Genomic DNA, 16,479 nt, shown 5'->3' on the forward strand with positions numbered 1-16,479 from the left:
TGTATGTGGTGGTGCTATTATAAAACAACGCATGGTGGGGTGTGTCATGATTGTATAAGGCGCTATAACATATATGTTAGAGGTTTCAAAGATTTTTTTGCGGAACGGCTGTTCGTAGTAGCATATGAAGAATGTAAAATCGATCATGAAATAGTTTCAACAGAAGAGTGTGGTGATACTATTCTAGAGTTTGGAAATTGGTGTAACTTTTGTTTAAGACGCCCCAACTTCAGGTTGCTATTAAAAACGGAATGCTCATCACATGTACATAGGATATTCAATGAAATGTAAATAAAACATGTTAAATAAAATAAGTTAAATAAAATATATTAATTAATTTCTTATATATATTCATTTAATTTTATACAATACAATACTGTAATCAAACATAACAAATTAAAGATTTTATAAAATACTAAATGTGATGCGCTCATGGAGTCAGCGATAACGATCACATGGTCATCATTACCAACACCAGTGGCGATACCATAACTCCACCTGTAAAAAATATAAAATTAATTAAAAAGTAAAAAACCAACTACATCATCATTGCCTTCAACAGATAATGGTGGGGATAAAATGTGATTTCGGACCCCCAATGTTAAATCTTATGGGATTTTGGTCCAGAACGCCCATAGCTATACTGCACCGCAGAATTAACAGCGTTTGATTACTTCCTCTATAAAAAAATAAAATTAATTAAAAAGTAAAAAACTAAGTCATCATCACCTTTAGTGGTTACGTCAACCATATCTAATGGGATAAGCGGCAGCAAAAATTACTCTTCCGGCTATAAATAAAATGAAATAAAAGTATAAAAGCCAACTGAATATAAAATAAAAATATATCAATTACCGCTGAATCGTTATCTGTGGTAATGTCTATTTCTATTACCACAGAATTAACAGCGCCTACACCACCACCGGCACCCGTCGTTAGATCGATCAATTCCTCTGTAAAAATAAAATTAATTAAAAAGTAAAAAACCAACTAAGTCATCATTACCTTCACCGGTTAAATCGACCATATCTAATGGGATAAGCGGTGGCGGTGGTAAAATTACTCCTCCGACTATAAATAAAAGTATAAAAAATTAATACAAAATTAAAGTAAAAAGAAAAAATACTTACAGAGTATAAAAAAATGAGATGGCACGACCTCGCTCTCAGAAATTATTAAAAAATCTGTGGGGGTCACATAGCTATAAACTATGCGCCCCCCCTGCACGAGCGAGTCCTCCAAACCGCCATTAGTTGTTACAATCATAATGGGCTAAAAAATTAATATTACATATTGAAAAATTAATTCTAGTATAGGTATAACTTACATTTGGATGATGTAATTCACAAATCCCCCGGATTAGATCCCAGGGGATTGCCGCATATTCATTTGCGTTGTTATTGTTATTGTTCATATTGCACTAAAAACCTTCTTTAAACTAACTGTAAAAACATAAGACACGCTATTTATACCGAGAGATGATATCTAAAAAAATTAACGAAAACAGGAAGATTTGGTTTGAATATGAATCATTTTAATTATCTCCGGAAAACTCGGTTTCTATGGTTGTTAATATCAATTTGTTTATAAAATAAAATTGTCCTTGTAGATTTTTTAAAAAATTATAATTTATAAAACTTAAAAATTAAACAATATTATCTTTAGATATCCAACTATTATGTGTTGAATCAAAACCTAGCCATTTTACATATAGCATATTCTTTTTACGTTTTAACACTTTCTCAACAAGATATGCATCCGATTGTCTAGATTTTTGAAGTTCAAATTCATAAAACGCGCCTTTAATCGGCTGCCCGTTGATATCTTCCAATATATAGGTTACAGGATTTGTAATTTGCACTTTAACAATTTTAAATAATTCAGTAGTCCAGTTGGGTAAGTAGCCTTTATCGAAAACATGTTTATATTTACTAATTCGAACGACGTCGCCAATTTTAAATTTTCCTTTACCGGCAATCTTAATGTGGTTGTACACCGTTTTAAGTAGTTCGTTTTCAACGGATTTCGAATTAATTTGAGCTGGTGCTAACCTTGTGGTACTATGTTTTGTGTTGTTGTATTTTAATGTTACATCTTTTAAAGTTTGCAGCCATATATGATTTCCGTAAAGACTAAACAATTTATACAATTTTTGTTTTATAGTTCTAATAACACGTTCAGCCATCGAAGCTTTCATAACGCTGAACGTAGAATAATGGTTAATGTTAAATTCTTCCATCAATTTTTTAAATTGATTATTGTAGAATTCTTTACCGTTGTCCGTTTGTAGGTTGCGAGGCGTGCGATGTCCGTTTTCAGATAAGATTGTGCGTAACGCGTGAGTAACATCCGTGGCTGATTTGGTTTTTAGCGGTCGAGTCCATAGGTATTTTGAAAAACAATCGATAACAACTAGAATGTATTTATTTCCGGAATTAACTTTAGCGAACTCAATCATTTCAATAAGATCAGCTTGCCATAGATCATCGATCCCCTTTAGTATAGTTCTTCGTCGAGGAAATATACGTCTAGTCGGACGATGTAGTTCTTCAACTATGGTCTCCTTTGCTTTGGATACTTTAGCCATTGATGGTATTATTCTTCTTCAATTCAAGGGATTCTACTATCCAGTTTATCAATACGTGATTTTAGATCCGCATCTAGGGAATCAATTCGCTTCTGAACATCCGTAATGCTATTTCGAATATTCTCGTTGGATGTTTTAACTGAGTTTACAATATCAAACAAAGTACCGTTGAAATATATGAATTCCTTATCTACCTCCACCTTATTTTCATCAATTTTAGTTTTAAGGTTTGGAATTTCAGCGCTAAGATTGTTTATCGTCGCAGATGACTTATCAATGTATGTTTTATGATCAGTAATTTGCTTTTTAATGTTTATGATTTCGTTTGCACAGTTATTTATAGAGGTTTCGGTGAGATTTTTCAAATTAACGAAGTTTGAGCGATGATCTAAAGTAATTTCCGCTTTAGCTTTATCAATTTCCTTCAAGATTTCATCCTTATATTTCATATAAGTTTCATCTACATATTGTTTAAGTTTCTTATTAGTATCAATTATTTTATCAGCAACTTCCTTTAAGATTTTATTCTTACAAGTTTCATCCGCATATTGTTTAAGTTTCCTATTAGTATAGTCTATTTTATGCTCTGTTTTATTCTCTATATCCGTTATTTGTTTTCTAACATACATTATGAGATTATCTTCTAAATCTTTACAGTGTTTAGTAAATTCATTTTTAGTATCAATAAATAATTTTGTTGTTTCTAAAAACTTAACACCCCATTCTTTATCCATTTCATCCACGTTTTGTTTTATAGCACAATCATCAGCGGCTTCAGGTCGCTTAACGTTTGATAATTTTCGACCCTGAACATCATAATCACCATCGGCGGTCAAAGAGAATCCGATGTTTCGTTGAAATGCAAATCTACCACCTTCATCGCCACCATCTGATTTACTCCATGAAGTGCGACCAAATTTATCAATACTAACAACGGCTGAGTGCATTAGGAAATAATGTTGCTTTCTTTCAATTCCTCTATAATTGAAGTAATTTCATTGATATGTGAATTATTACCAGCCACTTGTGATGCATGCAACAATCTCAAACGATCTACCAATTCATTAACATCATCCCAGTATTTATACTGAATGGATTTACTGTTAACTTCTAGAAATTTATCCGAAATTCCTCGCCCCTCTCCATCCCCCACGTTAAATAGGGGTTTAATTATTTTAACATACTTGGATGATCTATTTCCCGTAATATAACCATCATACTCATAATTATGTCTATGCGCGCTGGTATATTGTAAAATCGCTTTATATTGTTTTAAATCATCATCTGTGTAGTGTTTAGGTTCCTTTAATTGTATGAGCTCATATAGACCGGGGGTAGCTTGAAATTGTTTTTCACCACCTATGATAATATGGGATGGCTTAAATTGAACTGCCTTCGATCCAATCTTCCATCCGTTATCGCCAGAGGAGCGCCGTATACCCATCCTATCATCAATAATCCCCCTTTTAAGATAATATTGCTGAATTTGGAGCGGTAAATTTTCAATTGAGGTCTCATCAGACTTTACTTTCGATTCAGGTGTTAGTAGTAATTTCCTTTTTTTCACACTAACTCCGGACAAGGTGGGGGTTTTAAATTCTTCGATTCCCTCATCATCAGGTTTTAACCCTATCGGTGGTGGTGGTGGGTAGTGGTGATGGAAATGTGTAGCTTTATTTCCATCGTTTAATTTATTAGTGATGTCCTTCAGCGGTTCAAGCAACGGTTGATGAAGTTTAGCGATGAGTTTATCATCTCTATCACGACCGAGTTTAAGAGCCAGATACTTTTTCTTAATATTATTCGTTATACTAATTATAGCTTTATCTCTTTCACGCATTGATTTCATAACATCCTTATTATTAGATCGATTATGTGATGGTGACATGTTTACATTGTGAAAACCTATGTATGAATAATTAAATTTAGTCTAGGTGGAGAAATTTATCCATTCCCATACGGTATCTACCATTTTTAATTTCAAAATCCTTCATAATAATCATCGGTGTGTACGGCCCACCATCATTCCAACACCGAATGCAAACCTCTTTGAAAACATCAAATTTCATATCGGTGTTAACGTGTTCATCATATACATGTTTCAAATTAAGCTCATCCTGTTTGAATAACATTAAAACATTAGCGTTATCCCTAATTAAATGTTTAGGTATTCTCGTATAAGTTTGTGTAAGATAAAATGAATCAATGTTTTTATGTCTACCCATACAAAAAAACGCTCGAATCCTGTCTTGTTTATCACACGCTACGTCATCAAATATAAAGATTGAGTTCTCTTTAGCTTCAGCTGGATCGACAACTGATTCATTATCTGCAAAGCGATAAAGCCCCACATCTGGTAGCCGTTTTAAAACCTTTTCTAACAATTCATATTTCGGTTGATGTAGTGATTTAGAATAGATGTAAATGTTTTCAAATTTTAAACCATTTATATCGAAAATAAGATTTAGCATTAAATTTGTTTTCCCACATCCGCTTGGACCGCATACTATCGCCCGCAAACTATTCGGCATGAGCTCACCATGACGTTGACGTCGATCGGATGTAGATTGAGTCATCACCAGCCGATCTAGATCGATGGATGACATAGACAGCGATGGATGCTTTACAATGCGCATTATGCTACTAAATATGAAACACACCCCACATCAACTATATATTTGTTGGAAACTTTAAAATACCACCATTTCAATGTGATGTTCATACGTGATAACAGCATCATATCATCACCTACAACGTTAGGAGGAGGAGGTGGTTTTAATACGCTTATCAACAAACTACCAATCGAGTTACACGTTCCAGGCTATCAATTTTGTGGACCGGGCACAAAATTAAAGAAGCGTCTAGCACGTGGGGATACTGGTATTAACCCGCTAGATCGTGCTTGTAGAGAACACGATATAGCGTATTCTAATAGTAATACTTTAGATCGACGTCACGAAGCCGATAAGCGTTTGGAGGAAAACGCTTGGGAAAGAGTTAAGGCTAAAGACTCAACGTTTGGTGAAAAGGCATCAGCTTGGATGGTTACAAACGTTATGAAAGCAAAACGAAAATTAGGCCTCGGCCATAAAAGGCGGAGTCGTCGTCAAACTAAACCAAAACCGCCGTCAACGGGCGTCTTAAAAAGAAAAATTTCGAAGAAAAAAAAACGATGTGAAAAAGAAAATATAATTCGAGGAGTAGAAAAAGGAGGAGCTTTAAAATATAAATCTAATAAACCGCTAGCATTTAAACGCACGCTTGTAAACCGCATAGTTAAAGATCTACCAAAATCTACTGATAATTTACGGGAAGCAGCTCAATTAGCGCTAAAGAGCGCTCGTATAGCCGTGAAAACTGTTGGTGGTAGGAAAAAAATAAAAATCCCTCGAGCAATACCGTTACCGATTAAAAGGGGAGGTATTCTTCCAATTTTACCTGCCATATTTGCTGGGCTTTCAGCCCTCGGAGCATTATCCGGTGGTACGGCAGGAGTGTATCGGGCTATAAAGAGTGGGCAGGAGGCTAAAGAGAAATTAGAAGAGGCTGAACGGCATAATAAACAGATGGAAGCTATCGCAATAGGTAAATCGGGTAATGGTCTCTACATCAAGAAATATAAAAAAGGATTGGGTTTATATTTAAGTAAAAAAAAGAAACAAAAAAACTTGTAGATAGGCTACCCAACAGACCTCTAACAAATCTTGATATAATTCAATTCGTTAAAGCTCTAAAAATTTCAAATTTTCGCGGTGTATTTATGCGGAATGAATTACCTAAGAGCGGTCCTAAATATAAGGAATCAGCAGTTATAAATTTAGATGATCGAAACGGTCGCGGAACCCATTGGGTAGCCTATAAAAAGAATGGTAATCAAGCGTTGTACTTCGACAGCTATGGCGATCTTAAACCTCCCTTTGAACTACTGAATTATTTGAAAAATTGTCGAATTGTGTACAATCATGAAAATTTTCAAAAAGAGAACCCCTTTAACTGTGGACATTTATGTATAAATTTCCTGTTAAACACCGAAAACTCATCATTTGATTAAAAATGTCTCAAACGTTCACACTGGTTGGTAGAAAAAGCGAAATTTCTGAAGATTATTATCCACTAATAGATTTGAATCCTAAATTAAACTACTCTTTGGGGCTTATTGGATTCCACACCTACAATAGTATACCTAATATTGAAGAAGGAGTTAACAATATATTTTATTTTACTGAAGAAAACGCGATAAATTCCGCTCGACAAGCGATTATAGACGTGGGACCAGCAATAAATGTTATCACAATTCCTACAGGTTCTTACGAAATTACTGATATCGAGAAATATTTACAAAAAGAGATTCTACGAATTGTTGGTTTAGATGATACCGTTGACGATCCTAATAAGTATTTCACCCTCAAAGCTAATAATAATACCTTAAAGTGCGAATTAAAGAGCGATTATTTTGGGGTTGATTTTTCTAAGCCTAATACGTTAGCTTCGGTATTGGGGTTTTCCGAGGGTAGAACTCTACCTGCAGGTATAAAACACTACTCCGATCTCCCAGTCAACATAATTCGCGTAACAACCATTAGAGTGGAGTGTAATATAATTTCTGGGTCATACTACAACAGCAAGCTATCACATACTTTATACGAATTTGCTCCAACGGTGGATCCTGGTTTCAGTATAAATATTGAACCTAGGAACCCCATCTATTTACCAATCAATTCAGACAACGCGATATCGAACATCACAATTAGATTGCTCGATCAGCGTGGTAATTTGGTTAATTTTCGAGGTGAAGAAATAGTTGTTAGGTTAGAATTGAAACGTACAATATAATGGGATTAATATTTTTGACGGAAGGCAGCAGCAGCGATCCTCAACGACATCAACATCCTTCGACTACAAAAAAACGTTATAACTCGATTGGAAAGAAGGGTTCTAGAGCAGTATACAAAAAGACATCATTGCGAGCGGACAACCGACGTTTCCTCGAGAAACTGGGTTATCATGTCAACAAAAAAATTAAATATATACCGCGAACCTATCACGGATAATTCCATAGCTAGAGAGGAAGTGCATAGCTATCATCCATCTACAAATTCTTTTGAAAACAATGATGTATTTATCATCGAGTTGAACCAAGAAGACGTCCTATTTTCATTTTTTGAAAGCTATCTACGCATCGAAGGTAATTTTACAAAAACTTTAGGTGATCCTGCTAATGATGTTATTCAATTAACACATAACCTACCAACTTTTCTATTTGAATACATCGCATTTGAGCATAATGGAACGGAAATTGAGCGGGTTCGAGAGCCAGGTTTAACATCACTCATTCGAACTCTACTCCAATTAAACGATGTGGAGTGTAAAACTTTAGAAATCGCTGGTTTAAAATGGCCGCCTGAAGGAGATCTACCAACGGTGGATGCAAACAACAATTTCATGTTTCAAATACCACTTAGTCATATATTCGGTCTATTCCGAGATTATAATCACATTATGCGAGGACGTTTTAAATTCAGATTTGTTAGAAGTCGGACGGACTCTAATTGCTACAAAGCCACATCAAACGTCAAAGCAAAACCTAGTAGTGCAAAGTTTGCTATAAAAACGGTTACATTGTTAGCAAAACATGTCTATCCTAGCCCAACGATAAAAATGAAGCTTTTAGATGGTTTAAATAAAAATTCAAATATTCTAGTACCATTTCGTAAATGGTCCTTTTACGAGCTACCATCAATGCGAAAAGGTAATAAGGAGATATGGTCGGTCACATCAACGTCCAACAGGGGTCGACCTCAATACGTTATAGTTGGGTTTCAAACTAAGAGAAAAGATCACGTCGCTTCCGACTGCACTTTCTTCGATCACTTAAACATCGTTGATCTTAAAGTATATCTTAACTCATACTGTTATCCGTTCGAATCTATGAATTTAAACTTCGCAAAGGAAAATTATGTGGAATTATATAAAATGTACACCGAGTTTCAACCCTACATTTGGGAATCTTCGCGAAAACAGCCGCTTATGGATTTCAAAAGCTTTAAAGAGAGATCGTTGTTTGTTGTTGATACTACAAAAAATAATGATGAAGAAGCAGCGCCATCTACTTCATGTGAAGTACGTATTGAAATTCAAAGCGATATGGATTTTCCGCCTGATACGAAGGCTTACTGTCTCTTGATACAAGAATCCATGTATGCATATAAACCTTTAAGTGGGGAGGTATCTATCATTATAAATTAAAGTGCGCTTACTTACCGCATGCTAGTTTACATCAAGATGTTCAAAAGAGCGATCGCAGACCTTCAAGGTTTTCATATTAATTCAGACTTTATGGTAAAAGAGTTTACACTTCTTGATCTCACTAGTGATTATGTGGTGCATCTAAACTTGAAGTCTGACATACCATACCAGAGGTTATCTACACAAGATCAGCGATCGGTGAGATATTTAGAGCGTAATCACCATAAATTATCGTACAACGATGGATGGATGGAACAATCAGATGGTTTAAATATAATTGATGATTTATTATCCAATTATAATCAAATTTACGTTAAGGGTAATCAAAAAGCCCATTTTTTGGAAGCGCGCGCTGGTAGATGTATTATAACCGATATTGGAGTCGAATTTGATGAAGACAGTACCAATAAATTAAATTTAACCATCACTCCGTGCTGGTTCCACATTAGTGCCCCAGCAATCTGTTCTCAAAACAATGTGTTTATTTTAAAAAAATTTTTGTGTAGTACCCGCTCTAGAGATGTATGCTGTTAATCGTTCGCTCTAGATATTGTGTTAATTTTAAAAAATGTTTGTGTAGTACCCGCTCTAGAGATGTATTCTGTTAATCGTTCGTTCTAAAGATGTATATATTGGTAAATTCTATGTAAATAAATAAATATTACTTTTTTATTGGAAACTATTTTTTTATTTTATCCATAATAATTATATAAATCGATAACCTCTTGATATTTAATCATTTACTCACTAACTCTCACACAGTGTAGACGTGGAAAAAAATTTTAAATATGAAGGTATTATTGTTGATTCTTTGGATGTATATGTTAAGACATATCACGGGGTTGCTAACCGAGCATGAAGTGGAAATTTATAATATTCTAGATAAGTATGGTTATATCAGACAAGATGCTAATGCTGGTACTGGTAAAATAAGCGTGCATAAAACTGAGAATGAAATGTTGAGGGATGGTATAAATAATTTCCAAAAATATTTTAATCTCCCAATCACAGGACAAGCAAATTTTGACACCTTGGAGTTACTTTGGACGCCTAGATGTGGTAATGTGGATTTATTCGAAAATTTAAGTTCCAAACCAATCACGACTCGAAGATGGAATCTATCAACACTTAGATGGAATGTATACACATCTTCATATCCCGGTTTTACAACCGTGGTGGAAAGAGCCTTTAACGTTTGGTCTAAATACATTAACGTAAAGTTTGAAAGGACGTTTGCGGGCGCTAATATTTTAATAGGTTTCCTATCGAAAAATCATACGTGTATACGAAATTCAACGATATATTGTCGGAGTTCTTTAGATGGTAAAGGGCGCGTGTTAGCTCACGCATACTATCCACATATTAAAAAATCCAAAGTTGAAATTCATGTAGATTTAGATGAAGATTGGGATATAACCAATACCACAATAGAAGGTAAACATAACCTATTTCTAGTTATGGTGCATGAAATAGGGCACGCCTTAGGATTACATCATAATGTACGACTCAACTCGGTGATGCATCCGATTTATGGTAACATAAATATTGAAAATTTCACGTTAAGTCGTGAAGATATTTATAATATACAACAATTATATGGAAATTCAACAGAAAGTGTAACCACCACTGTTAATCCAACACCTACGTTAAATACAACACCCCCCGCCTATATTACACATTCCCTAACATCTACATCTTCAACACCAACATTGTCGAATCTAGCACACGCGGAGGTATGTGATGTGGACAATAAGTTTTCAGGATTTTTAATTTACAATAAACAAATTTATGTATTCTATAAACAATGGGTTTGGTTAATCGATCTAAAAACAAAAAAACCAATTTGGTCTAAACCTGTAAACATTGTGGATTGGATACGTCCTTTAAGAGGGGTTTTAAAAGAGGATGATGATTATGTAGTTTCGATAGGTCCTAACGGTCAATTTATATTTATCATACGTGATACAATCTATATAATTGAAATTGCTAGTATAACCATACGCTATAAATGGAAATTTTCAGAAACTGATTTAGGTTTAAATGATCAATCTAAGGTTAGAGGTGTTGTAACGAGTAATTATGGATTAACATATATATTTTTTGATGATATTTATGCGATTGGGGTGGATGAGTCATTTTACAATAGAAACAAAATTATTACATCAGTTGTCGATCTATTTCCTGGGATGCCAACGAAATTTAATGGAGTATACAAAACACCTGATGGTTTATTGAATTTCATCGTTGGAGATAAAATTATTCGTTATGATGAATATTTAAAGGAAGTTACAGATAGTTTAGATAAAAGTTTATTTATTTTAGGTATATCTTGCCCCTATAAATCTCTATTAGATCAACTTAAATATGTATTATCTGCGATCATTTCATACAAACTACCAATTCCCGCTGAATATTAAAAAATGTTTGACATGAAATATAAAGGAGTCAACATCGATCAATCGATTTAGTTTACATTCAATCTCTTTGCGAAATGGATGCTACCAGCATTTGTAAAATTTCTGATGAAATCTCTTACTGGACCTCACTGAATAAACAGTGGAAACAGTCTCAGGCTGCTATAGAGAAAGAAAATAAATTTATTGGTGAGACGGACTTTTCCACTGAAAATTTTTGTATTAAAGTTGGAATTAGTGCTGCGAGAGGTTTTATAACCTGTGTAAAATTAACCTCAAAATTAATTGAATCCCAAAATCATTTAATCACATTGCTGAGGGATGATTGGATGATATTAATAAATACGCTTAAGCTCATCCACTTCAATTTAAACTTTTCATATGAAACAATCCCATTAGCTGAAGGAATTCTTAGAGTTGCTGCTAACGATGGTGTAGATGGTGATAATTATATTCACATAACATATGAACATGAAGATGGTGATGATGTTGATGATGTGGGATCTAAAAATAGATATTTTATACCAATAATGCTAACCTTGGAAGATGTGCGTGAAATTTTATCCAAGACGGTTTTAATTTCATACAAATTGAATATATTGGATAATTTAAATCTTAAAAATTATATACATTTTATAATGACCTCATCTTCCTCATCATCTAAGTTTTCAAAGGATAAGTTGGATTTAGTTAGACGATTTTGTTCGGAAAACATATGTGAGATTAACTTTTATGTGATGCAATATTTGGAAATGTCGTGCAAACCACATGATGACAATAACACCTCCCCCCACACACACACATAAAAGCCGGCTTATGCGACCTAATGCGTCACTTTAATACTAGTTCCTACAATAACAAAGTGTACAATGTTTTCATGCGAATTCTGTAATCAAGTATTCACTTTAAAGAAAAATCTTTTACGCCATTTGCAAAATGTAAATCATGGTTTGATGGATGTGGGACCTACACCTTCAACATCCGCTGTGGATGTTCCTGGACCTATACCTTCAACATCCGCTGCCGATGTCGTTGATGTTGCGGCTACAACCTCTTCAAGCTCTAAGTTTAAGGAATGTGGAATCTGCGCTAAAATGTTCCCATCAATTTCAACACTTCGAGCGCATCTTTGCGCTGAACATGTATCTCCGGTTGATGGTGAAAACGATGTGGAAATGATAGCTACATGTTTTAAAAACCGCATCGCCGTTTATAGAGTGAAAGGTGCAACGCGCGATGATGACATACCATCATACTTAAAGAAATGTGGTAATGTTGTATTTAGATTAATTATGGATAGTATAGGTAAATTTAATTCTATTAAAGTTCAAATTGAACTATTAGCATTTTTCATTAAATCCGATCCAGATGAAAACGGTGATGATAACTTAGAGGGTGTGCTTGTTTCGGAAAAAAATTTTAATTCAAAATTTAAAGTTATTACACCTACTACGGAGTTGGATGCGGTGTACAATGACATGACTCGTGATATTTTAAATCAGAGTGAGGAGTTTCAGGAGCGTGGATCTGGTTGGGCTTTCTTAGCTATATCCAACCTTCTGCTTAATATCAATAAATATGAGCCGCTGTCTGGGTCATCATACATCCGACTTCCAGAGCAAATCGCTAAAAAACATGCATGTATCAATATTAAAAACTATGATGATGATGCATGTTTAGCGTGGTGTTTGACAGCGGCCCTCTATCCCACCGATTTTACTCAGGATCGGATTTCTAGCTATCCACATTATAGCACAGTACTTAATTTAAATGGTATAATGTTCCCAGTTCATTTAAAGGACTTAGTTAAAATAGAATTAATGAATAATTTAAGTATTAATGTTTATGAATTAGTTGTAGATAATTATGGTGGATGCACGGTGGAAGGACCAATTTATTTTACTAAACGACGTCGGGATATACATATTAATCTCCTATATTTATTTAAAAACGGTATAGGTCATTTCGTTTTAATAAAAAACCTATCACGACTTATTTCTAGTCGGCTTTCAAACCACGAACATGCGAATTACATATGTGATGGTTGTTTATTACGATTTCCATCCGTTAATAAGCTGCAGGTACATCAACTTAATGATTGTAACCATAAAATGACCATCATACCATCGAAAGATGTAAAACCAACACCAAATTTTTTTGGACAATTAACCCCGCAAAATATTTTAGAATTCAATAACTATAAATTCACTCAAATGTGCCCGTTTGTGATTTATGCGGATTTTGAGGCTCTTTTACTACCGATCCAGCATTGTGAACCCAATTCAACCCAATCTTTCACCGAAAAAATTGAGATGCATTTACCCTATAGTTTCGCATATTACATAGTATCCACAGTGGATGATAGTTATAATAAATTTGAAACTTACACGGGTCCTGATGCATCACAAGTTTTTATCACAAAATTACTTAACGATACTAAATTTATCTATAGCGAATACTTTAAAACCGTAAAACCTATGCTACCTTTAACGACTGAAGAGCAACATAATTTCGATATTGCACAATTTTGTTTCATTTGTCAAAATCCTTTCACAATAGACCAAACTAAGGTGCGGGATCACTGTCACATAAGTGGCAGATATCGCGGGCCGGCTCATACAAACTGTAATCTAAATTATAAACTTCAACATTTCGTTCCAGTATTTTTCCATAATTTTAGCGGTTATGATTGCCATTTATTTATCAAAGAAATAGCTAAACTTGGTGATGGGCTTGATGTATTACCTAACAATAAAGAGAGATACATCAGTTTTAGTAAAAGGGTGCTTGTTGATAGAGTTGAAAAGGAAAATAATCAGTTTGAAGATGTTTTTATGAAACTAAAATTTCTGGATTCGTTTAGATTTATGGCATCTTCATTAGATTCTTTAGTCAGCACTCTCGATAATTGTGATTTTAAAAATGTGCGTAAATTTTTCCCACACAACAATCAATTTAAATTATTAACTAAAAAAGGAATATTTCCATATAATTACATGAACTCTTTTGATAAACTTAATGATACAGTTCTACCCTGTAAAGATGCGTTTTTCAATAAACTCACTTTAGAAGCTATAACCGATGAACAATATTTACACGCGCAAACTGTGTGGGAAACATTTATGTGTCAAACTCTAAAAGACTATTCGGATCTATATCTAAAGTCGGATGTTCTTTTACTTGCTGATGTTTTCGAAAAATTTCGGCAAGTTTGTTTTAGAACATACGGTTTGGATCCTGCGAATTATTATACCGCTCCTAATCTTTCGTGGGATTCAATGTTGAAATTTACAAAAATTAAATTGGAATTACTAACGGATATAGATCAAGTTCACTTTATTAAAAAAGGTATTCGTGGTGGTATTTCTCAATGTTCATTACGTCATGCCAGAGCTAATAATAAATTTATGGAACATTTTGATACTAATTTACCCTCAAATTTTTTAATGTATTGGGATGCCAACAATTTGTATGGGTGGGCGATGTCGCAACCTATGCCTGTTGGTGAGTTCACGTGGTTAAATGAAAACCAAATTCGAAATTTCAATTTTAATGATGTATCCGATTGCTCTGATTTTGGCTATATTTTAGATGTGGATGTTGAATACCCTAAAAATTTACACGATCTACATAACGATCTACCTTTTCTACCTGAAAACATAATCCCACCTAATGGTAAATGTGAAAGTGATAGACGTTTAATCCCGAATTTATTAAGCAAGAAAAATTATATTATACATTATAGAAACTTAAAGCAAGCTGTCGCTCATGGCCTTAAAGTTAGTAGTGTGAATAGAGTTTTATCGTTTAAGCAGTCGGCTTGGTTAAAGTCTTACATTAACAAAAATACAGAATTACGTCAGATGGCAAACAATTCATTTGAGAAAGATTTTTTTAAATTGATGAATAATTCTGTATTCGGGAAAACAATGGAGAACGTTGATAAGCGAGTTGATGTAAAATTAGTCACTAGCTGGGATGATGTTCATACAGGTGGTCGTGGTCGACCACGACTTGGAGCGCGTAGTTTAATTTCAAAGTTAAATTTTAAAAGTATAAAAATTTTCACTAAAACGTTTTCAGCTATTGAGATGGAGCGGCTTCACGTAATTTACGATAAACCTCTATACATAGGTTTTACCGTTTTAGAGCTATCAAAATTATTAATGTATGATTTCTACTACGCTTATTTAAAGCCGAAATATGGTGAAGATATTCGGTTATGCTATATGGATACAGATAGCTTCACCGTTCAAATTTATACAGATGACATTTATAATGAGGTTAAATTGAATTTAGATAAATTTGACACATCGAATTATAGTCCAGATAACCAGTTTAACATCCCGCTCCAAAATAAAGCTGTTTTAGGACTCATGAAAGATGAGAATTGTGGTAATATAATGCTGGAATTCGTTGGTTTAAGGTCAAAGGTGTATGCGAATCGTGTTTCAGGTGAACGTATTACAAAAAAATCGAAAGGGGTTAGAAAGGCTATTGTTAAACGTAAAATCACTTTTGAAAATTATTTAGATTGTTTGAGTACGAAATCGGTTTTATTTAAAAAACAGCTCATCTTCAGAAGTTTCAATCATGACATTTTTACCGTTTTACAGAATAAATTGGTCCTATCACCTTATGACTCTAAGCGATGGATTGATTCTGATTATATTAATACATTAGCTTGGGGTCACCACAATATTATTAATAATAGATAAGTATTTATTTATGTAATCTATATAACTTTATGATACATACATGTTATCTATATTGCTTTGCGGTTTTTATAGCGATAAAATATGTATAAAATCTCGCAACGTTATTTTCATAATTTTAGTTTAAGTTTTAATTCAAATCTAACCAGTCGTCGCCGCGTTCGCATACATACACCACAACTATGAACTCGACAATATTTTACACTATACTACATGGAGTTTTATTAATTAAATTTCCTACTGAAGTTAAAAACGTATCAATTTCTTTCATTAGTGATTATACCAGTAAACCTGCTAGTGATAATGATTTAAAATGGTTGAAAATGATGAAGCCGAACACTACCACCGTTGATTATGATGACTATGGGGATGATAGCGTTTTTCAAATTGTTCCCCCCAATACCACATTCAGTGAGATTATTACTTTTAAGTTGCGGTACACGTTAGAAAATAATAATGTGATTAATGGAAATTGGACATCGATCTTATACAATACCAATACTATTTCATTGTGTTA

General features: G+C 33.9%; 5 protein-coding genes across 6 annotated transcripts; 4 read left to right on the top strand and 1 right to left on the bottom strand.

Annotated features, from left to right (window-relative positions):
• Positions 1-333: 333 nt before the first annotated feature.
• Positions 334-1,414, bottom strand: LOC139430957 (uncharacterized). Of its 2 annotated transcripts, XM_071198482.1 has the most exons (6): positions 1,328-1,414; positions 1,131-1,272; positions 1,006-1,071; positions 856-953; positions 730-790; positions 334-679 (listed from the first exon to the last, which is right to left on the bottom strand). In XM_071198482.1, exons 1-5 carry the CDS (start codon positions 1,412-1,414, stop codon positions 779-781), a joined length of 405 nt encoding a protein of 134 aa, XP_071054583.1. In that variant the 3' UTR covers positions 334-679; positions 730-778. The 2 variants fall into 2 exon arrangements, with proteins under 2 accessions (XP_071054583.1, XP_071054582.1); XM_071198481.1 differs by having other exon boundaries at positions 334-953.
• A 3,791-nt stretch (positions 1,415-5,205) lies between these two features.
• LOC139430956 (uncharacterized) lies at positions 5,206-9,512 on the top strand. The gene has a single exon (XM_071198480.1). The coding sequence runs from the start codon at positions 5,206-5,208 to the stop codon at positions 6,259-6,261; it is 1,056 nt and encodes a 351-aa protein (XP_071054581.1). The 3' UTR covers positions 6,262-9,512.
• LOC139431390 (uncharacterized) lies at positions 7,592-8,833 on the top strand. Its single transcript, XM_071199050.1, has one exon. It carries the CDS (start codon positions 7,592-7,594, stop codon positions 8,831-8,833), a length of 1,242 nt encoding a protein of 413 aa, XP_071055151.1.
• Positions 9,513-9,621: 109 nt separating the features above from the next.
• On the top strand, positions 9,622-11,250 carry LOC139431391 (macrophage metalloelastase-like). Its single transcript, XM_071199051.1, has one exon. It carries the CDS (start codon positions 9,622-9,624, stop codon positions 11,248-11,250), a length of 1,629 nt encoding a protein of 542 aa, XP_071055152.1.
• An 866-nt stretch (positions 11,251-12,116) lies between these two features.
• On the top strand, positions 12,117-15,965 carry LOC139431392 (uncharacterized). Its single transcript, XM_071199052.1, has one exon. It carries the CDS (start codon positions 12,117-12,119, stop codon positions 15,963-15,965), a length of 3,849 nt encoding a protein of 1,282 aa, XP_071055153.1.
• Positions 15,966-16,479: the final 514 nt, after the last annotated feature.

Source organism: Onthophagus taurus, chromosome 8 (assembly GCF_036711975.1).
Source record: "Onthophagus taurus isolate NC chromosome 8, IU_Otau_3.0, whole genome shotgun sequence".
NCBI lineage: Eukaryota > Metazoa > Arthropoda > Insecta > Coleoptera > Scarabaeidae > Onthophagus > Onthophagus taurus.